The sequence below is a fragment of the Podarcis bocagei genome (genome assembly GCF_964188305.1).
Source record: "Podarcis bocagei genome assembly, chromosome: 7".
NCBI lineage: Eukaryota > Metazoa > Chordata > Lepidosauria > Squamata > Lacertidae > Podarcis > Podarcis bocagei.
In genome coordinates this window covers 82243673-82265664 of record NC_138132.1, presented here as the reverse complement: position 1 = coordinate 82265664, position 21992 = coordinate 82243673, and the positions used below count along the sequence as shown (strand labels likewise).

The following is a 21992-nucleotide window of genomic DNA, read 5'->3' as shown; positions in this document are numbered from 1 at the left end:
TCACACGGAATTGCAGAGTTGGAAAGGGACCTTCAAGAGTCATCTAGTCTGACCCGCTTCAAGGAGAGTCCAGCCCCTCTGTCACCCACCTGCTTGCTCCTTGCACCCTGTCTCTTTGCCTTCCTCCTTGCACTTCTTCAGCTCTTCCAGGTTCTCTTCTCAGACGTTTCTACCCCCTTTCTCACCTTGTTTTGCTTCCTTTCGCCTGCTGGTTTTGCCTTCCTACACTGACCGGCTGAGCTTTCCGAGGTCTTTGCGCAGTCCTGCCTAGAGACACTCAGGATTGAACCTGCGGCCTTTTGCATGCAAAGCTCTGCCGCACGAAAATTCTAGTCCTCCTGGTTCTGCACGTCGGGATGATTTAAGTAGAAATACAAGGAAGCTCCTCTGGACTGACTTAGACCTTACGCTGGGTTTTAGCTAGGCCATGGTGGAAAAAATACATTTTCCTGCCTGGGTTTGTCTCTCTCAACCTCTCTTTACTCCTTGTGTAGGGCAGAGCACCATCGAGTGCGACAAGAGAGGCAGCAGCGAAGCATCAGATGGTGCTTGCCAGTGCAAGGTAAGCTGGGCCACAGCTTGGAGGTGCAGCAGCCAAGATTCCCCTGGGTTAGGCGTGGCAAAATGAGACAAAATGGTGAAACTTGAAATCCCCTCATTCACCTTTTGCGAATGGGAAGGCCCCAGATCTGTGGAGTCTACGGTTGGGTTTTTGCCATGATAAACGAATTCATAAATTAAATTTCAAGAGGAGCTCTGATAATAATGATAATGATAATAATAATTTATTATTTGTACCCCGCCCATCTGGCTGGGTTTCCACAGCCACTCTGGGCGGCTTCCACAAAGACCAAAAGTACACTAAGATGTCACACATTAAAAACTTCCCTGAACAGGGCTGCCTTAAGATGTCTTCTGAATGTCAGGTAGTTGTTTATCTCTTTGACATCTGGTGGGAGGGTGTTCCACAGGGCGGGCGCCACTACCGACAAGGCCCTCTGCCTGGTTCCCTGTAGCTTTGCTTCTCGCAATGAGGGAATTGCCAGAAGGCCCTCAGCGCTGGACCTCAGCGTCCGGGCAGAACGATGGGGGTGGAGACGCTCCTTCAGGTATACTGGGCCAAGGACATCTGCCCAGCTGCTGAGTTTCTGTTCTCAGCATGAGATTATTTCAGAAGTACAGTGGAACCTTGGTTCTCGACCTTAATCCGTTCCGGGAGTCCGTTCAACTCCTGAAACTTTTTGAAAACCAAGGTGCGGCTTCCGATTGGCTGCAGGAGCTTCCTACACTCAATCGGAAGCTGCTTCGGACGGGACGTTCAGCTTCCGAAAAAGTTTGCAAACCAGGACACTTACTTCTGGGTTTGTGGTGTTCGGGAGCCGATTAGTTTGGGAGTCAAGCCATTCGGGAAGCAAGGTACAGCAGGAATCAAGGAATAACACAAAGCTCCCAGACTCCCTTTTTTTCCCCTGAGAAGAAGCATTGATGTCACCTGCCAGACTGCCTGGGTCATTGACAGTCTCCCTTTGCCTTGGTGGGCAAAGGCGATGACGAGGCTTTTAAGTTGTACTCTTTTGTGACATATTAGCATGGCCTAGAATGTGACCCTCAGCTGAGCTGAACAGATTTATTATGCTATGGATTGCTGACATTTGGTGAGTCTATGAGATCCATCTCCTTTTCTCGTCCTTCTGCTGCAACGTCCTAGTAGCATTCCCAATGCAAGGAAGGATTGGACTCTGATTAATAAAATACACACGAGGCTTGATCAGCAAGACTCTGGGAGGAGTGCGTATAATAATTCCTGTCCACCCCTTGGCCCAGGTCATTTTATTCACAAAAGAACTTTTCACACAGTGTTCATAAGAACCAATCAGATTTCCTCTGAGCATTTCAAAAAACCCCATGTGGGACAAAGTCAGATCAGAAGAAATCCTCTTAACTACAAAGAAACTATTTCCTACTTGAGCATGCATACGTAGTTCAGAGTAAATAAAATAGGAAACAAGGAGGAGTGCTTTTAGGAAACCCCGGAGATCATAAACAGCAGTAAACAGGAGAGGAAGGACAGGTAGTATTTACCATCTCCTTGTCAACTCTCTTCCTGGCCCTAAGATTAACAAAACCAAGGAAAGGTACATCGGAGAAGCTATCTACTGTGTTTATGACCCAGGATGCCTGGTGAACAACTGGCCTGTGTTTAGAATGCTGATAAGTGCCTGTCAGGCATAGAGAAAGAAAATGGACAGTAGAGAAAATGGGCAGAGATGCAGAGGCTTGTGGGATCAGAAATTATTGTCAATGAATCAAACCCGGTCAACGCAATACTTTCATCGCGGACACAATGCCTTGCTCCATATTTCATAATTCCTCATAGTAATCCCACCTGATCACTACAGCCCTCTCCTCCTCCTCCTTCTCTTTCTCCCTAGCCCAACGTCATGGGACAGTCGTGCAACGAATGTGCTACGGGCTCGTTCCACCTGAGCCACGCAAACCCCGAAGGCTGCCTGCGCTGCTTCTGCATGGGGGTCTCGCGCCAGTGCTCCAGCTCCTCGTGGAACAGGGACCAGGTATTGCTCCCTGGGGCCGGGAAGGCGGGTCCTGCTATGTGCGAGGCTGGAAGCATCCTTCCCTATGCAAACTGCTAGGAGGGTCCTTCTCCACCCCCACCCCTCCTATATACATACCCATTACAAAGTACCGTATTTTTCATTCTATAAGACGCACCAGATCACAAGACGCACCTAGTTTTTGGAGGAGGAAAACAAGAAAAAAAATATTCTGAATCACAGAAGCAAGAACAACAAAAGGGATCGCTGTGCAGTGAAAGCAGTGATCCCTCTTGCTGTCCTGGCTTCTGGGATAGCTGCGCAGCCTGCATTCGCTCCATAAGACACATACACATTGCCCCTTACTTTTTAGGAGGGAAAAATTGAGTCTTATAGAGCAAAAAATACGGTATATATTTATATTATGCAGTGGTACCTCAGGTTTTGAACAGGATCTGTTCCGGAGGCCCATTCGCAACATGAAAAGAGTGCAACCTGCAGCAGCGTGTCTGTGCACGCGCGGGTTACGATTTGGCGCTTGTGCGCATGCGCGAAGCGTGATTTGGCGCCGCTGTGCATGTGTGAGCAGCGAAACCCGGAAGTAACCCTTTCCGGTACTTCCGGGTCACTGCGGGACGTAACCTGAAAAAAATGTAACATGAAGCAAATGTAGCATGAGGTATGACTGTACAGTCGTACCTCGGATCCCGAACGTCTTGTGAGTCAAATGTTTTGGCTCCCGAATGCCGCAAACCCGGAAGTGAGTGTTCTGGTTTGTGAACGTTCTTTGGAACCAGAACGTCTGGCACGGCTTCCCATTGGCTGCAGGAGCTTCCCATTGGCTGCAGGAGGCATGACTGTATTAGCCTTTAAAATCTGTTGTCTCAATAGATGTCCCATCAATATATGCATCTGACAGCTTCTCTCCTTGCGCTCTAGGTGCGAGTGGGGTCTGAGGACGCTGAGAGAGCACAGTTCAGCCTCTCCAACTCGGCCGGCTCCCGGACGATCAGCGAGGGCATCCGCTTCACCGGAGCCTCGGAGCTCAGTTTCTCCTCCTTCCACACTCTGCCGCGTGACGTTTACTACTGGGTGTTGCCGGAGCGCTTCAGGGGAGACAAGGTGCCACTCTCAGGGGTGCTTCTGCCGTAATTCCTGCATCGCAGGGGGTTGGACTATAGAGGACCCTTGCGGGGAATCTCCCAACCCTGTGATTTCCGGACAAGGAAAGGTTTCATTTGAGGCTGAAGGAGGCACTCGTAGGGCAGAAAACGGGTCATCCCAAGTCAGGCATTTGGTCTGCCTGGCACAGAACCGTCTACTGTGGCCTCAACCACTGAGCTTCTTGGGCTTTACGATCGGAAGGTCGGAGGTTTGAATCCCCATGACGGAGTGAGCTCCCATTGCTCTGTTCCAGCTCCTGCCAAGCTAGTAGTTCGAAAGCACACCAGTGCAAGTAGATAAATAGCTACTGCTGTGGTGGGAAGGTAAACAGTGTTTCCATGCACTCTGGTTTCTGTCACGGTGTCCCATTGTGCCGGAAGCAGTTTAGTCCTGCTGGCCGCATGACCCGGAAAGCTGTCTGTGGACAAACGCAGCTGCCTTGGCCTGAAAGTGAGATGAGTGCCGTGTTATAAGAAAAAAACCTGCTCTTTTTCCCCTTATGGGGTACCCAAGAGCCCATATAGAGTCCTCTTTTTAGGTTCTCTATTGGTAGGAGAAAATAACACACGCCAGTCAGAGAATATTGAGAAGCAAGGCAGCTAGTAAGCCTGATCTTTATTAAACATGTTGCAACAGGGTGCTCCCCCCACACGCGGGGGGAGAAGACCTCAAGCACAGGCGTGGAAGCCCTTATATAGACTTTGCCCACCTTCAAACTCCAGACCAACCCCAGAAACATCATACATACATCACAGAAGGGGTGTAGCCCAGGACCCCCCCCCAAAAAACCATCATACATACATCACAGAATGGGTGGTCTAAAACAGAATCCTGAGTGTGTTGTTTATCTCCTGTCTGGAAAGTTAAAGGTAAAGGGACCCCTGACAGTTAAGTCTAGTCGCAGACGACTCTGGAGTTGCGGCGCTCATCTCGCTTTACTGGCCGAGGGAGCCGGTGTACAGCTTCTGGGTCATGTGGCCAGCATGACTAAGCCGCTTCTGGTGAACCAGAGCAGCACATGAAAACGCCGTTTACCTTCCCGCCGGAGCGGTACCTATTTATCTACTTGCACTTTGAGGTGCTTTCGAACTGCTAGGTGGGCAGGAGCTGGGACCGAGCAACGGGAGAGCTCACGTCGCAGGGATTCGAACGACCGACCTTCTGATTTGCAAGCCCTAGGCTCAGTGGTTTAGATCACAGCGCCAGCCATTATTTGGGTTTTGGCCACTCTTTTGTTATTATAACTACTTAATTCCTGAATCTAGGTCACAGGCTCACACCCTGTTCATGTCTTGAATGTGCCCGTAAGACAGGATTTGTGAGGAAAGAGACAATGGGGAGATTTCCCCTTTTGACCTTGCAGAGAAACATTTGAGGTCAATTTGTTCAGGACCTTTTCTGTGGGGTTTCAGACATGTGGTTTATATGTACAGTTATGAACATTTTTTAAAAAAATATATATGACCTTAACATTCTTATAACAGCCGCAACCCCATAGTTGCCTTTGACTGGACTCAACCGTTCAGGGGTCTTTTACATTTACCTTTACCCTGCCTGGCAGCAGCACTCCATGATCTTTCCCAGACCTGCCTGAAGATGTTGCCAGGCATTCACCTGGGACATTCTGCCCACAATGGAGATGCTCTACCAATAAGCTGTGGTCATTCTCCTAAAGTCCTATTTATTTCAATGTTTATGCCAATTGACTGTTAAAATGAAACATAGCCCAAACATCAAAGTGGTTTCTAGTCCTCATGATTCTGACTAAAGATTCTAATCCTTATTGGTCTGACTAAAGAGTTGATTTGAATGGAAACATGGGAAGTTGCTATTATTTACTATGATTTTAAAGTGCATACAGATCCTGGTGTGTTTTTTTACTATGGTCTTCAGAGCGAACTGTTTGGAACATCTAGCTCAGGACTGTCGACTGGCAACAGCTCTCTGGGATTTTGGGGCTAGGGAGGCATTACATGCTGCCAGAATTTGAACCCAGGACCTCCTGGAGCCGAAGCAGGTGCTCTACTCACTGAGCTATACAGCCTCTTCCCAAATGAATGGCCTGTGGTGGCCTGTCCTTCGCTGGAGGTTTTTAAGCAGAAATTGGTGTGCCATTTGTCGGCGATGCTTTAACTGAGGGTTGGACTAGATAAGCCTTGGGGGTCCCCTTCCAATCTCTGTGGTTCTGCGGAATGGCTCTGACGCTGCCCCTCTGTGCCTCTCTCTCCAGGTGACCTCCTACGGCGGAGAACTGCGCTACACCATCACCCATGACACCTTCCCTGGCTCCCCGGCGCTGCGTGGCCAACCTGATGTTCTGCTGCGGGGGAACGAGATCTTCCTGGAGCATGTTGCTGAAACGAGTCCCCTGCCTGGCTCGCCCACTACGTTCACCGTGCCCTTCCGGGAGGTGAGGCATATAGCGCTTTGGGCTCCTTGGTCGGCGGGTGGACGTGCAGCCCTAGAAGGAGCCAGGCCTTTGGTCCATCTTGCTCAGTATTACCTGCACTGACTGGCAGCAGCTCTCCAGGATTTCAGGCAGTGGGTGTCTGAGCTTTAAAGCCCTAAAGGGCCTCGGTCCAGTATACCTGAAGGAGCGTCTACACCCCCATCTTTCTGCCCGGACACTGAGGTCCAGCGCCGAGGGCCTTCTGGCGGTTCCCTTGCTGTGAGGAGCCAAGTTACAGGGAACCAGGCAGAGGGCCTTCTCGGTAGTGGCACCCGCCATGTGGAACGCCCTCCCACCAGACGTCAAGGAAATAAGCAACTATCTGACTTTTAGAAGACATCTGAAGGCAGCCCTGTTTAGGGAAGTTTTTAATGTTTGATGTTTTATCGTGTTTTTAATACAGTGGTACCTCGGGTTACATACGTTTCAGGTTACATACTCTTCAGGTTACAGACTCCACTAACCCAGAAATAGTACCTTGGGTTAAGAACTTTGCTTCAGGATAAGAACAGAAATCGTGCTCCGGCGGTGCAGCGGCAGCAGGAGGCCCCATTAGCTAAAGTGGTGCTTCAGGTTAAGAACAGTTTCAGGTTAAAAACGGACCTCCGGAACGAATTAAGTACGTAACCAGAGGTGCCACTGTATTCTCTTGGGAGCCGCCCAGAGACCCAGCCACATGGGCCGGGTATAAATTATTATTATTATTATTATTATTATTATTATTATTATTATTATTATTATTATTATTATTATTATTATACTTGGAGATGCTGCCACCAGGGATTGCTCCTGGAACCTTCTGCATGCCAAGCAGGTGGTCTACCACTGAACTGAAGCCCTAGTCTAAGTAAGGGTTTAGTCCTCATGGCCCTTTCCCATCATTTTGTCACGAGAATTCCTGGCCAGCCTGGAATGAGTGTTTTAGTTCCTAGTGAAAGCTATAGAACCTTCTGGCCGCTGTCCCTGGTTCCTCAGAGGACCCTATTTTTTCTGCACCCAGGAAAGGACCTCACTGACTTAGTGAGGTGGCAGCTTTGCAAATAAAATGGTACCTTGGTTCTCAAACTTAATCTGTTCCAAAACCAAAGCGTTCCAAAACCAAGGCACACTTTCCCATAGAAAGTAATGCAGAATGGTTTCATCCGTTCCAGACTTTTAAAAACAACCCCCAAAACAGCCATTTAACATGAATTTTACTATCTAACGAGACCATCGATCCATAAAATGAAAGCAATAATCAATGTACTGTACTATAAAATAAGACAGTATTGCAGATGATAAAAAGTTAAAATTAATTTTTTTCCCCTTACCTGCACTGATGATAGTCATTGTTTGGATGGGGGGCTTTTATCCATTTCCGCAGTCACTCCATCAATCAGTCAGGAGCTGAACTGGGTTCCACACAGTCACAAAAACAAGTGAACCGAAAAAGCCTCAAAAACAAAAATGCAAAATACCGTATTTTTCGCACCATAGGACGCACTTTTCCCGTCTTAAAAACTAAGGGGAAAAGTCTGTGCGTCCTATGGAGTGAATGCAGGGGGGGAGGCAGGCAGGAAAAGCCCTCAAGAGCCCCACACAAGCGTCGCGCGGCTCTTGCGGGCTTTTCCCCAAGAGGGAGAAGGGACTGATATCGCCAGTCAGTCCCTTCTCCCTCCTCTAGAAAAGCCTTGCACAACCTCTCCAGCGGGGGGGGGGGGGGAGGCTTCGCAAGGCTAAAGAGGAAGCCAGCGCAGCGAACGGGATCCATCCCGTTCGCTGCCCCGGCTTCCTCTTTAGACTTGCGCGCCTCTGGGGGGGGGGGGAGGCTTCGCAAGGCTAAAGAGGAAGCCAGGGCAGCGAGCGCGATCCATCCCGTTCGCTGCCCTGGCTTCCTCTTTAGACTTGCGCGCCTCTCCAGGGGGGAGGAGGCTTCGCAAAGCCTCCTTCGCAAATCCATCCCACTGCCCTGGCTTCCTCTTTAGCCTTGCGTGCCTCTCCAGCCGCAAGAGATCTACTAGAGGTAGATCTTAACCCTTGCCTCACCTGGGAGCTTCTCTGGGCAGGAATTCCCTCAGCTTAAGTGAGGTGGGGGAAGTGTGGCAGGTAGGGGGGTACCTGCCTAGACACTGAAGCCACATGTCTCTCAGATGAAAATTGGGAGTGGGCATTGTGTGAAGTGCTCTGATGGTGTGGGCATTGTGTGAAGTGCTCTGATGGTGTTTCCTGCTTGGCAGGGGGTTGGACTCGATGGCCCTTGTGGTCTATTCCAACTCTATGATTCTATGATTCTAAGTGGCTGTGGATCTCCTGCTGCAGAACTGTAGGACTGTATGGAGTTGGGAGGGCCACCCGAGGGTCATCTAGCCCAGCCCCCCCACAATGTAGGAATCACAGCTAAAAAACGCCAGGCAGATGGTCCCCCAACCGCTGCTTAAAAGCCTCCAGTGGTGGAGACCCCAAACACCTTCCGAGGTCATAGAATTGCAGGGTTGGAAGGGAACCCCAGGAGTCATCTAGTCCAGCCCCGGTGGACAGCGGGCGCAATCCATCCCATTGCACAAGACTAAAGATGCTGCTCAAGGCTAAAGAGGAAGCCAGGGCAGTGAGTGCCTGCCCTGGACTGCCTTGTCTTCTTCTTTAAACCTGGAGAGGTTTAGCTCCTGGCTGGAGAGGTTGCGCGGCTATGGATCCCGTGCGCTGTCTTGGCTTCTTTGCTCTTTGGGGCTGGTAGGGGAACCCGGGCTTCCCCCGCAGCCCCGAGAAGCTCTGGGAGAAGCAGACAGGCTGTGCGCAGCCTGTCCGTTGCTCTTTGGGGCTGGGGGGAGGGATAATATTTTTTTCCTTGATTTCCCCCTGTAAAAACTAGGTGCGTCCTGTGGTCCGGTGCGTCCAATAGAGCGAAAAATACGGTAATTGGCAAGTACAAAAGCACCAAACTTAATCTGCTCCGGAAGTTGGTTTGATTTCCAGAATGTTCGAAACCAAGGTGCAGCTTTTGATTGGTGCAGGCGCCCCGGAAACAATAGCCGACAGCTGCATCGGATGTCCGGCTTCCGAAAAACATTCGGAAACCAGGACACTTCTGGGTTTTTGGCGTTTGGGAGCCAAGGCGTTTGAGAACCAAGGCACCACTGTATGAGGAAGCACAAAACTCACCCTCCTGCTGCCATTCCTTTCAGCAAGCCTGGCGCCGCGCAGACGGCCAGAAAGCCACCCGTGAGCACCTCCTGATGGCCCTGGCTGACATTGACGTTTTCATGATCCGGGCCTCCTACTCTGACCGGCAGGCGGAGAGCAGGTAAAAAGGGGTCTGTGTCCCTGACCAGCAAATGGGACCAATGGGGAATGATGCCAGATAGGAGCTGGGAGCCCAGGGGATTCTGGGAAGGCCAGCTTCTGGGGACTAGGTAGGGTGGAAGGATCCATGGGTGGTGGAAGGTTGGTGAGTGAGAAAGATATATTTTGGAGATTCACAGAAGATTGGAACAAATATGCAAACTATTTGAAGAGCATTTGTAATCAACAAATTACACTAGTGGGACTACAAGAAGCTTTGTAAGGAGGAATATATGAAATATCGCAAAGAAGATAAAGATGAAAGATATTAGTTATGATACTTAAATGTAATAGTGAAAGTAAAACATGTAAACTAAGTGGAAAAGATGGGAAAATTTTCAGATGTGATTGACGAAAGTCTAAAAAACTGTATAAGATATAAAAGTATGTTTTATAATTGTTGAAAATGATATGTTTATATATAGATATAGGTATAGATGTAGATGTAGATATAGATTTATATATATTGTGGCGACTTAATAGGTGTGGTTTTTTTGTGGTTAAAATGTCTTGGTATTTTAGTATAAACTTACATTTCCAACCCAAAAGGTTTCCATGGGGATCACAGAATTAGAAGGGACCCCCAAAAGTCATCTGGTCCATTTTAGTATTAAGTGCTATATAAATGTACCAAATAGAAAGGGTGGCAAGGAATAAAGAGGTTTAAAAAGAGAATTCCCTGGATGCCAAGATCCAGGTTTGGGACAAGTACTCTTCGGTGAGAGAACCCCAGCAGAGATTTAAAATCACAAAACATGCAGCAAAGCATGGAAATGTATGTTGGCCAATGGATTATTGTAACCAGAACGTCCAACACAGCTTCCGCTTGAGTGCATGAATCTCTTGCAACCAATTGGAATCCACGCCTTGGTTGTTGAACGTTTTGGAAGTCAAACGGTCGTCCGGAATGGATTATGTTTGACAACCAAGGTTTGACTGTATTCAATAAACATTTTCAAATCTTCTTTAAATGTACATTCATCTTGTTCTCATATTCTGTATGTTAAATCTGCAAGCTGCGCATATTCTGTCAGCTGTTGCCATTCTTCTTTGCTTGGGACGTCTCTCATTTTCCATTTGGGGGCTAACAAAACACGGGCTGCAGTACAGTCGTACGTTGGAAGGGAAACAGAATCCATTCAACTTCCAAAGCGTATGGAAGCCAAAGAGCGGCTTCTGATTGGCAGCAGGAAGTTCCTGCATCCAATCGGAAGCTGTGCCGGATGTTTGGCTTCCGAAAATCGTTCAAAAACTGGATCACTCACTTCTGGGTTTCAATCATTCGGGAGCTGACTTGTTCAGGAGCCAAGGCATTTGAGATCCAAGGTACGACTGTACAGCCATACCTCAGGTTACAGACGCTTCAGGTTGGCGTTTTCAGGTTGTGTACTGCGCCGAACCCGGAAGTACCGGAGCAAGTTACTTCCGGGTTTGCGCAGAAACGCTAAATCGCGCTTTGCACATGCACAGAAGCGCCGAATCGCAACCCACACATGCGCAGACGTGGTGCTGTGGGTTGTGCGTCCACTGTAGTAGCATACATAAACAACCTATTTTGACACCTGGGAATTTCAGTCTGAATTATCCCCAACAGAAAGGACTCTGGTTTAGGGGGAGGGGGGAGTACTATTAAACATTTTTCGCAATTCGTTATGGATCATTTCCCAATACTTTTACCCTTTTACAAGTCCGCCACATGTGAAGGAATGTTCCCTCCGCCCCTTTGCATCTCCAGCACGTATCTGATTCAGTCTTACACCTCTTGGCAAGCCTACTCGGAGTTAAATACCATCTGTGAATCATTTTCATGTCGTTCTCCTTCAAAGAATAACACGGGGCAGAGCCTTTTCACTATCTGTGGCCTCTTCCTCCTTGCAGGATCTCTGGCATCCACATGGACGTGGCAGTGCCACACACCACGGGACTAAGCCCAGCCCTGGAAGTCGAGGACTGCACTTGCCCGCCGGGATATCGCGGCCCCTCCTGCCAGGCGAGTGGCACGCTGAGTCGCATCCAAGTCCGACTCGGAGTAGAACCTCAGGGTTCTCAAGTCAATGGGCCCAGTGGGGTTGGGGGCTGATCCCTACACCACACCCTATTGTTGAGCCGAGCCCTGCCTCCCTCTCTCACCCCCAGGATTGTGACGTCGGCTACACACGCACCACCAGTGGCCTCTACTTGGGGACCTGCGAACGCTGTGACTGCAACCAGCACACCGCCGAGTGTGACGCCGAGACTGGAGACTGCCAGGTGAGACTTCCTGGGGTGGGTTGGTGTGGAGGGGAGCAGCTCCTCACTGGCCACACCTGTGTGGGCTCCTGTAGTAGCAGGGTGGTTTGGGGAGGTCCTGGGTGAGGTGGGAAAGGTGGTTGGGGAAACCCAGCCAGATGGGTGGGGTATAAATAAATTATCATCATCAACAACAACTTTATTTTACAATGGTACCTCGGGTTAAGAACTTAATTCGTTCTGGAGGTCCATTCTTAACCTGAAACTGTTCTCAACCTGAGGTGCCACTTTAGCTAATGGGGCCTCCCGCCACCGCGCGATTTCTGTTCTCATCCTGAAGCAAAGTTCTTAACCCGAGGTACTATTTATAGGTTAGCGGAGTCTGTAATCTGAAGCGTCTGTAACCTGAAGCGTCTGTAAGCCAAGTTACCACTGTATTGATTACAGTCATACCTCGGGTTGAAGTAGCTTCGGTTTGAGCATTTTCAGGTTACGCTCCGTGGCAACCCGGAGGTAACGGAATGCGTTATTTCTGGGTTTTGTGGCCGTGCATGCGCAGATGCTCAAAATGATGTCACTCGCATGCGCGGAAGCGGCGAATTGCGACCCGCAGACACGGGTTGCTTTCGCATCCGGATGGGAACGGGGCTCCGGAACGGATCCCGTTCGCAGCCAGAGGTACCACTGTATTATTAATAATAATAATAATAATAATAATAATAATAATAATAATAATAATTAATAATTAATAATTAATAATAACTAATAATAAATTTTATTTATATCCCGCCCTCCCCAGCGAAGCCGGACTCAGGGTGGCTAACAACAGTAAAATAGTACAACATTCTAAAATCATTTCATTAGAAAATTAATTCGAATCAAATTGATGGCAACCATTAGGCTAAAGTTCTGTGAAGATTGCCAAAGGAGGGAGTCAGGCTGTGCCCTGACCAAAGGCCTGGTGGAACAGCTCTGTCTTGCAGGCCCTGCAGAAAGATGTCAAGTCCCGCAGGGCCCTAGTCTCTTGTGACAGAGCGGTCCACCAGATTGGAGCCATAGCCGAAAAAGCCCTGGCTCTAGTTGAGGCCAGCCTAACCTCTCTGTGGCCTGGGACCTTCAGGATGTTTTTGTTTGAAGACCGTAAGTTCCTCTGGGACATACCAGGAGATGTGGTCCCGTAGGTACGAGGGTCCTAGGCCGTATAGGGCTTTAAAGGTTAAAACCAGCACCTTAAACCTGATCCTGTACTCCACCGGGAGCCAGTGCAGCTGGTATATCACCAGGTGAATGTGATCTCGCAGCGAGGACCCCGTAAGGAGTCTCGCCGCGGCATTCTGCACCCGCTGGAGTTTCTGGGTCAGTCTCAAGGGCAGCCCCACGTAGAGCGAGTTACAATAATCCAATCTGGAGGTGACCGTCACGTGGATCACAGTGGCTAGGTCAGGGCGAGAGAGGTAAGGAGCCAACTGCTTAGCTTGGCGGAGATGAAGAAATGCCGCCTTTGTTATAGCTGCAATCTGCGCCTCCATGGAAAGGGAAGTGTCTAAGATTACACCCACACTCTTAACGGACGGTGCTGGCACTAATTGCACCCCCGCAAGAGATGGGAATTGCCCCCCCAATCCCATATCGTCCCCTCCCAGCCAAAGGACCTCTGTCTTCGAAGGATTTAGCTTCAACCGGCTCCCACGTAACCATCCAGCCACAGCTTCCAAACATCTGATCAGTGTGTCTGGGGCCGAGTCAGGATGGCCATCCATCAACAGATAGAGTTGGGTGTCATCACCATACTGATGGCAGCCCAGCCCAAAACTCCGGACAAGCTGGGCGAGGGGGCGCATAAAGATGTTGAAAAGCATCGGGGAGAGTATCGCACCCTGAAGCACTCCACACACCAAGGAGTGGCGCAATGACAATCCCCCCAAATATTATTATTATTATTATTATTATTATTATTATTATTATTATTATTATCATCATCATCATCATCATCATCCACAGGCCTGCCAGCACAACACAGAAGGACAGAGGTGTGAGCGCTGCCAGCCAGGTTTCTTTGGCGATGCCAGGCGTGGGACCCCCGGAGACTGCCAACCGTGCCCATGCTACGGACCCTATTCTGCTAGCCAGTAGGTACCGCCTGCCAGCCATTCTGCCTTCCTCCTCCCCCCTATTGAGCGAGGGGTGGTTTCTCTCGGCTGCTAACTCCCCACCCTTCTCTTCTCCCAGGCCCGCCAAGACCTGCTTTGTGGACACAGACGGGCAGCCCACCTGCGACTCCTGCGCCCCGGGCTACATCGGGCGCCAGTGCGAAAGGTAGGATGGCCGTGATGACTCTGCCAGGGAGGGGTGTAAGAATGAGCCCTCAGGCTGGAGGTGGGGGAGAGAAATTGCCCACTCCTGGTGTGATTGGATGGCCGGTGCCTTCTTCCTTTCGAAAATCCAGCTGGAGCTCAGTAGGCAAGGAACTAGTGGGCTATGGTGGGGGAGAATGGTGGGACCATGATCTGCTTCACTCTCTTTCACTCGCAGGGTTGTTGTGAAGATCAAATGGGGAGGGTGTTGCCCCGAGACCCAGCAGAGATGTGGCTGGCAGCCTTGCTTCTGACTTTCAGAGAAGTTGTTATGCCAACAGACCATTGCTTAAAACTTTTTTTAATGATTATTATAAATTGGTTTACCTGGTTTTTCAAATTAAAATTTTACAGACATATATCAAACATAAATCACAAAAACAAGATCCCAAGGAATCTCCCGGACTTCCCTCCTCCCCTTTGTGGGTTCTACTTTTAATCTAGGCCTAGGACCCACGTACCTACAGGACCGCCTCTCCTGGTATGCCCCGCGGAGGACCTTAAAGTCCACAAATGACAACATTTTCGAGATCCCAAGTCACAAGGTGGCTAGGGCCAGGGCCTTTTCAGTACTGGCCCCGACTTTGTGGAACGCTCTGTCACAAGAGACTTTGACATCTTTCTGCAGCGTCTACAAGACAGAGCTCTTCTGCCTGGCCTTTGGTTTGGACTCAGTCTAACCCTTATGTTCCCACCCGCTCCTTTATGGTTTTGATCTATGGGCTGCTCTTAAAATGAGGCTGCATTTTAAATTGCATTTTATTTTATTTATTTATTTATTTTAAATGATATTTATTACTTTTCGAACAGTTTCAACACAACACTACAAACAAACAAAGAAAAAAAGAAAAAAGAGCAATACAAATACAATACAAAAACACTGCATACAAAACAAAACAAAAACAATTTAAAAACACCTCAAACATTTTCAAATATCTTATCTTTCATTCGCTTATTTCCAACGACCTCCTCTCACCTCCCTTTTTGTATTCCACTTCTATTAATTGTTTCAGCAATTCCTTTTCATCTTCCTCTGTTTTCTATCCTATAATTATCTTAACACATTCTTGCCTTATTTCTTCCTTTAATTTTCTGTTAATCTATTTATACTTAATTCCTTATAACATTTCTACTAAAGCCATATAACATATAACTTCATTCCAACATTCTTCTAACATTCAATAATTTTACAATATTTCTATAAATAGTCTTTAAACTTTTTCCAGTGTTCTTCCCCCGACTCTTCTCCCTGGTCTCGGATCTTGCCAGTCATTTCCGCCAATTCCATATAGTCCATCAACTTCATCTGCCATTATCCAACACTTCAGTGCTTTCAAGAAGCAACCATTCTCTCAGCCATTAAAAAGCAGATGGTTCACAACAAAGTTTAGGGGTCTGGCAGGGCAAGTCCACCTCCTTCTTTGGCAATTTTACTCGAGGCATTTTAACCTGTACTTTAAATTGGTTTGTTTTTTTCCTATTATGTTTTTACTGTAATTTTACTGGTGTTAGCCGCCCTGAGCCTGACTTTGGCCGGGGAGGGCGGGGTATAAATTATTATTATTATTATTATTATTATTATTATTATTATTATTATTATTAATTTTATCATCCTCATCATTTCCTTCTGCATCTTTTGTGATAATCCAAATCTTTTACCTCTCCATTGTGTCCAAAATTCACCATTAAGCTACAAGTGATACTCCAATCCTACTAACGATTTTAACCATTTACAATGGTCTTTAAGATAAGTTATAAAATTTCCCCCTTCCTTATTACATTTTTGGTCTTCCTGATTTCTGATTCTTCTGGTCATTTTGGCCGTCTTGGCATAATCCATCAGCTTGATCTGCTATTCTTCTCTGGTAGGAACTTTATCTTTCCATCTCTGGGCCAATAACATCCGTATAGAGGTTCTCCGCCGAGCGAAAATGGAAGCAAAAATCTTAAGATATCAGAGATTAGGAATCGCATAGAGGCAGAAGGAAGTCATTAAATAAATCACGGGAATAAAACCAGAGACTAGGCATAGATAAGAAAGTGAGAGTTGCGAGGAAAAAAGGATAACATGAAGAGAAAATCAATCCTTACTGGAAAGATGTGTTTATAACAATGGCATCGACGGTTTGTATTTCTTAAATTACTGTATGTTTTTGACAAGATATGTTGTTTAACATTCTTTCTATTCTCTTTTTCTTTCTTTTCTTTTCTTTTTTCTTCCCCCCCCCTTTATAACAGAATATTGTGTCTCATTATGTGTAACTCCTAATGTGCAAATAAAAATTATTTTTTTTAAAAAAGGGGGGGGAACATACTCTCTTGCTCCCGGCAGCCAGGGAGGTGAACTTCGGTCCTTCCGAGCCTGGAAGGTGGTGGTGGGGGGACGATGGGCTGAAGCAGATCCTCAGACTTTGGCCCCTGCTCCTTTCATCCCCTTAACTCATCCCTCTTCTCTTGGGCCAGGTGTGCGCCAGGCTACGTGGGCAACCCCAGCCGGGGGCAACCGTGCACAGGTGAGTCCAGCTTCTGGGGCAAAGGGAGCCGTCTGCCAACAGAGAAACCAGGTTTCCGCAGCCAAGCGAACTTCGATCGTTTCTGGCATCCCATGAAAAGCCTCCCAGGAGGATTTGATTGTCGCAGCCTCCGGTGTTTTGGACTTCCAGCTCCCAAGCCGGGAGGTTGAGAAGTGTTGTAGCTCAAAATATCTGGGCTGGCGAGGGCAGAATCAAAGCCTTGGGGCGGGTGGAAGGGGAAATAGTCTCACTCTTGCACCTGCCAAGTACCCACTGTCCTCAGCAGTTCCCTTCCACTTCTCCCCCCCCCCCAGCTACAGATCATGGCACCCGATGCCACTGCGATCCACATGGAAGCATCAGCAGCCATTGTGATGCCAGCGGGCAGTGCCAGTGTAAGGTAAGGCAGGAGGGGGGAAGCACCCATCGTTGTGTGCATTCCCTCCCCAGCTCAGAAACCCATTTCCTTTTTTTTTATTCTTCTTATTATTTTCAAGTTTTCATTATTAACATCATTCAAACTTAAATTCAACAATATTTATACAGTTGTGTGGTTCCCTGAACCCCCGTACTTCCCTCCTCTCCCTTTTGGTTTTCCACAGATACATTTTTTTAAAAAAATTAACCACATCTAATTCATATATCCAACTTTGATTAAATCCTTATTTATTCCTTTACCTATTAAAAAATTACAAGTGCTGCTAACATCTTTAAATCTTTACATTGTTCCTTAATGTACTTTATAAAATTTACACCATTCTTTTTTAAATTTACTGTCATCTTGGTGTCTGATCTTCCTAGTCATTTTCTCCATTTTGGCATAGTCCCTCATTTTCACTATCCACTCTTCCTTGGCTTCTGTTTCCTCTTCCTTCCATCTCTGGGCAAACAGTATTCTTGCAGCTGTTTTTGCATACATTAACAGTCTTTTAAAGTCCTTTGGTATTTCTTCTCCTTTGATGCCTATCAAAAAAGCTTTGGGTTGTTGTTGTTTTTTACAAAAGTTAAACATTTTTTTCAGTTCATTACATATTATTTCCCAGAATGCTCTGGCCTTTTTGCGCGTCCACCACACGTGGTAGAACGTGCCTTCATTCTCTTTGCAGTTCCAACATACGTTGGTGGCATTTTTGTACATTTTCGCTAATCTTGTGGGAGTCAAATGCCATTGGTACATCATTTTCATATAATTTTCTTTCAACGAACAGCATGCGGTGAACTTCAAATAAATCTTGAGAGACTTTGTCAAAAATGTTGTTGGAATGGGAAATGAGAGATGAAGAGCAAAAAAGCAGGAATGAATCATTGGGCAAAAGGTGTAGGGTATAATATAGATTACAAGGGACGCGGGTGGCGCTGTGGTCTAAACCACAGAGCCTAGGACTTGCCGATCAGAAGGTTGGCGGTTCAAATCCCCGCAACGGGGTGAGCTCCTGTTGCTCGGTCCCTGCTCCTGCCAACCTAGCAGTTTGAAAGCACATCAAAGTGCAAGTAGATAAATAGGTACCGCTCCGGTGGGAAGGTAAACGGCGTTTCCGTGCACTACTCTGGTTCGCCAGAAGCGGCTTAGTCATGCTGGCCACATGACCCGGAAGCTGTACGCCGGCTCCCTCGGCCAGTAAAGCGAGATGAGCGCCGCAACCCCAGAGTCGGCCACGACTAGACCTAATGGTCAGGGGTCCCTTTCTAATATAGATTTTATGGAGGGAGGATTTGAAGTTCAGAAACCCATTTCTATCCCAGCCCAGCCCTGAAAAGTGCATGCTGTTTCCACTCACCTTTTCCAGCTGCCCTTTCCTTCCCCGCCAGACCCTCCTCCTTTTTGCGCCCGCTGCCTGGGGTTTGTGGATGCTTCGATCCTTCCACCCCAGAGGTTTGTGGATCCTGTGAACCTAAGTTTCCTGGCTGCTTTGAACCTTGGCTCAGCCAGTAGTGGAGTTCTGCCTGCCCACTGCCCTCTTTACTTTGCGCTCCAGCTTTTCTCCATTCCCTTTGCAGGCGTACACGGAGGGGCCTTCCTGCGGCAGCTGTCGGCCACACCACTTCCACCTGAGCGTGGAGAACAAGGAAGGCTGTTTGCCCTGTTTCTGCATGGGCGTCACCCAGCAATGCACCAGTTCTTCCTACCACCGGGACCTGGTAAGAGCAGCACAGCATCTTTTCTTTCCTGGACTTTCAGGAATTTCCGTCCTGCTGGTCTTGGGAAATGTACCAAACTATGTTTCACACACACTGTTCCCGGTGCCACATAATACTCTTTCCACATTTGTAAGAAAGCAGTCTTCTATCAAGGCACACTTTGGAACTCCCCGCCTATTGACCTTCGCTCTTTTCTTTTCTAAGCTAGCTAAATGCGTTTTTGTGTAGGTGAACCCTATCTGGATAAGCAGAATGTTGACAGGCTTTTTTTTTTTAATGTAGTTTTATTAAAGATTTTCTTGGTTTACAAAAGTATGTTCAATGTCTCTCTCTCTCTCTCTCTCTTTTCAAGTAACTTTTTTTACAGATCGGTTTCATTTGCTGACAGGCATTTTAATCTTGAGCAAAAGTATGAAATTATCAGCCAAATCACACCTTTAAAACATTCAAATGATAAAACCAGTAAACTAAAAGCAAATTGAAACATACATCCACATTCTACGTGTCTGGGGAGGTTTGCCTAAAGAAAAATGCTTTATACAGGTGCCCAAAATGTTTTAAGCGAAGGCGCCTTGCCTGATGTCAATAGGCAGGGGGTTCCAGAGTGTAGATGCTGCCACACTCAAAGATTAGTTTCTTACCGATGCAGAACTCGTCTTACGTGGCACCTGTAAGAGTCCCAGTTCAGCAGATCGAAGCTGCAGTTGGTTGCGACCCTCTGCCATCCATCTGGTTATCTCCCGCTTGGACTACTGCAATGTGCATACAACACCAGTCCTGAAAGACCTACATAGGCTCCCAGTACGTTTCCGAGCACAATTCAAAGTGTTGGTGCTGACCTTTAAAGCCCTAAACAGCCTCGGCCCAGTATCCCTGAAGGAGCGTCTCCACCCCCATCGTTCTGCCCAGACACTGAGGTCCAGCGCTGAGGGCCTTCTGGCGGTTCCCTCCCTGCGAGAAGCCAAGTTACAGGGAACCAGGCAGAGGGCCTTCTCGGTAGTGGCACCCGCCCTGTGGAACGCCCTCCCACCAGATGTCAAAGAGAACAGCAACTACCAGACTTTTAGAAGACATCTGAAGGCAGCCCTGTTTAGGGAAGCTTTTAATGTTTGATGGATTACAGTATTTTAATATTTTGTTGGAAGCTGCCCAGAGTGGCTGGGGAAGCCCAGCCAGATGGGCGGGGTATGAATAATAAATTATCATCATCATCATCATTCATAAATAAGAATAAAATATATTATTATTATCATCATCATCATCATCATCTGTGCCATCTCTGCTCTTTCCCCGCAGATCACCACGCCTTTCCTTCCCAGAAATTTCCAGGGATTCTCACTGGTCAACCGTCAACACACCACCCGGATCGAGACCGGCTTCACGGTGGAGATGTCCCCCGAGGGCCCTCAGCTCTCCTATGCCCGCTTTGGGCAGCTGGGGGAGGAAACCTACCACTGGCAGTTGCCGGAGACCTACCTGGGCGACAAGGTGAGAGCCCTGCTCTGTGGGATGCAGGAAGTGGCGCTTGCAGTTCTTGAGCCCATCCCTGTGGCGTCTGGTCATCCTCCCCGGACAGTCTCTTCGAATTGTGTTCCTCGTGGTCTGTTGTGAACCAAGGCACTGATTTTGGGGGCCGGGGGTGGGGATGGGAATTCATACGGTGTTTCCAGAGAGAGATGAGCCAGCCAAACTTTGGCTTTGAAGGTAAGTCCATGGGTACCAACTTAAAGAAGGAGACCAATGAGAAAGGAAGGATGCTAGGAGGCCGATGAGGATTCAGTCGGACCATTGGGTCCATCTAGCTCAGTATTGTCTACACTGACTGGCAGCAGTGGCTCTCCAGGACTCTAAGCAGAGATCTCCCCCAGCCTTACCTGAAGATGCTGCCAGCGGGGGTTGAACCCGGAGCCTTTTACATGCAAGGCAAGTGTTCTGCCACGGCGCAACGGCCTGTTTTCAAGCAAGGAGGGCGCACAGATCAGAGTGCACATTGGGTGCCAGACTAGGACCTGGGCGACTAGGGTGCAAATCTTCCTGGGTGCTGCTTCACGGTTTCTCTCTCCTCCTCCCAGCCGTCTCCCAAGAAAGAAGCCTCACTTTTCTGGCGCCCGAAGCTCGCGGGAGTGACCTTGGGCCACTCGCTGCCTCGGTCAGCCTAGCTTGCCTTGCAGGGTTCTTGTGAGGATTAAATGAGAACAGTGTAGCTCTTTGGAAGGCAGGTGGGACACAAATGTGGTGGTGGTGATTTGGTGGAAAAGAAGGGAGGAATTCCACCCCTTCCCTATTATTATTATTATTATTATTATTATTATTATTATTATTATTATTATTATTACTATGTCCCCATTCCCAGGGTTTTTCTAGCGGAAAACCACACAAATAGACTCAAGGGTTCCCCTGCGGATGTCCTCTTACAGTGACTGTTGTTGTGGGCTTCAGTTATGCCCGCATAGCACCCACAAGGACTCTGCCCCTCCCGCTCCCAGTCTTTCCAGCTATCTGACTCTGGTCATGTGCAAGCAGGCCCAGATAATAATAATAATAATAATAATAATAATAATAATAATAATAATAATTTTTATTTATACCCCGCCCTCCCCAGCCAAGGCCTGGCTCAGGGCGGCTAACAAGCAATAATAAAAACAAGTTGAATGAATACAACTTAAAAACAAGATTAAAATACAGCAATTAAAATATTGAAACATAAAAATATTAAAATGCAGACTCATCACAGGAGGAGAAAGGGAAAAAAGAAAAAAGAAAGAGGAGGAGGGAATCAAATTGGCTCCAAGCCAAAAGCCAGGCAGAACAACTCTGTCTTACAGGCCCTGCGGAAAGAAATCAGATCCCGCAGGGCCCTGGTCTCATGAGACAGAGCGTTCCCCCAGGCCGGAGCCAGTGTTGAAAAGGCCCTGGCTCTGGTTGAAGCTAATCTAACTTCCTTAGGGCCCGGGACCACTAGGGTGTTGCTATTTATGGACCTTGAGGCTCTCCGTGGGGCATACCGGGAGAGGCGGTCCCGTAGGTACGAGGGTCCTAAGCCGTGATGATGCAGCCCCTTGCCAGCAGAAGGTGGCACAAGCCTGTGTGGATCCTGGGTACTCCGAGCTCCCCCCATCCGTGCCAACCTTCCCCCAAAGCAAGCCGTTCCACGGGGCTGGAAGTGGGTGGGGACTGTTATCAGGGCACTCCTGGCGGGGCAGCAGAAAAGTGAGACTTCCTTCTTGGGAGATTGTTGTTGTTGTTTATTGGATTTACATACTGCCCTATACCC

The 21992-nt window shown here is 48.0% G+C and overlaps 1 protein-coding gene across 17 annotated transcripts in view; it reads left to right on the top strand.

Annotated features, from left to right (window-relative positions):
• HSPG2 (heparan sulfate proteoglycan 2) overlaps positions 1 to 21992 on the top strand; it is a 224478-nt gene that overhangs the window by 103997 nt on the left and 98489 nt on the right. For all 17 annotated transcript variants that reach the window (XM_081202846.1, XM_081202842.1, XM_081202856.1 and 14 more), the window contains 13 exons: positions 495 to 562; positions 2433 to 2573; positions 3492 to 3674; positions 5947 to 6126; positions 9327 to 9445; positions 11362 to 11473; positions 11620 to 11733; positions 13714 to 13841; positions 13942 to 14028; positions 16530 to 16579; positions 16894 to 16979; positions 18578 to 18718; positions 20015 to 20206. In XM_081202846.1, the coding sequence (XP_081058972.1) occupies positions 495 to 562; positions 2433 to 2573; positions 3492 to 3674; positions 5947 to 6126; positions 9327 to 9445; positions 11362 to 11473; positions 11620 to 11733; positions 13714 to 13841; positions 13942 to 14028; positions 16530 to 16579; positions 16894 to 16979; positions 18578 to 18718; positions 20015 to 20206 (1601 nt within the window). The remainder of the gene's footprint in view (positions 1 to 494; positions 563 to 2432; positions 2574 to 3491; positions 3675 to 5946; positions 6127 to 9326; positions 9446 to 11361; positions 11474 to 11619; positions 11734 to 13713; positions 13842 to 13941; positions 14029 to 16529; positions 16580 to 16893; positions 16980 to 18577; positions 18719 to 20014; positions 20207 to 21992) is intronic.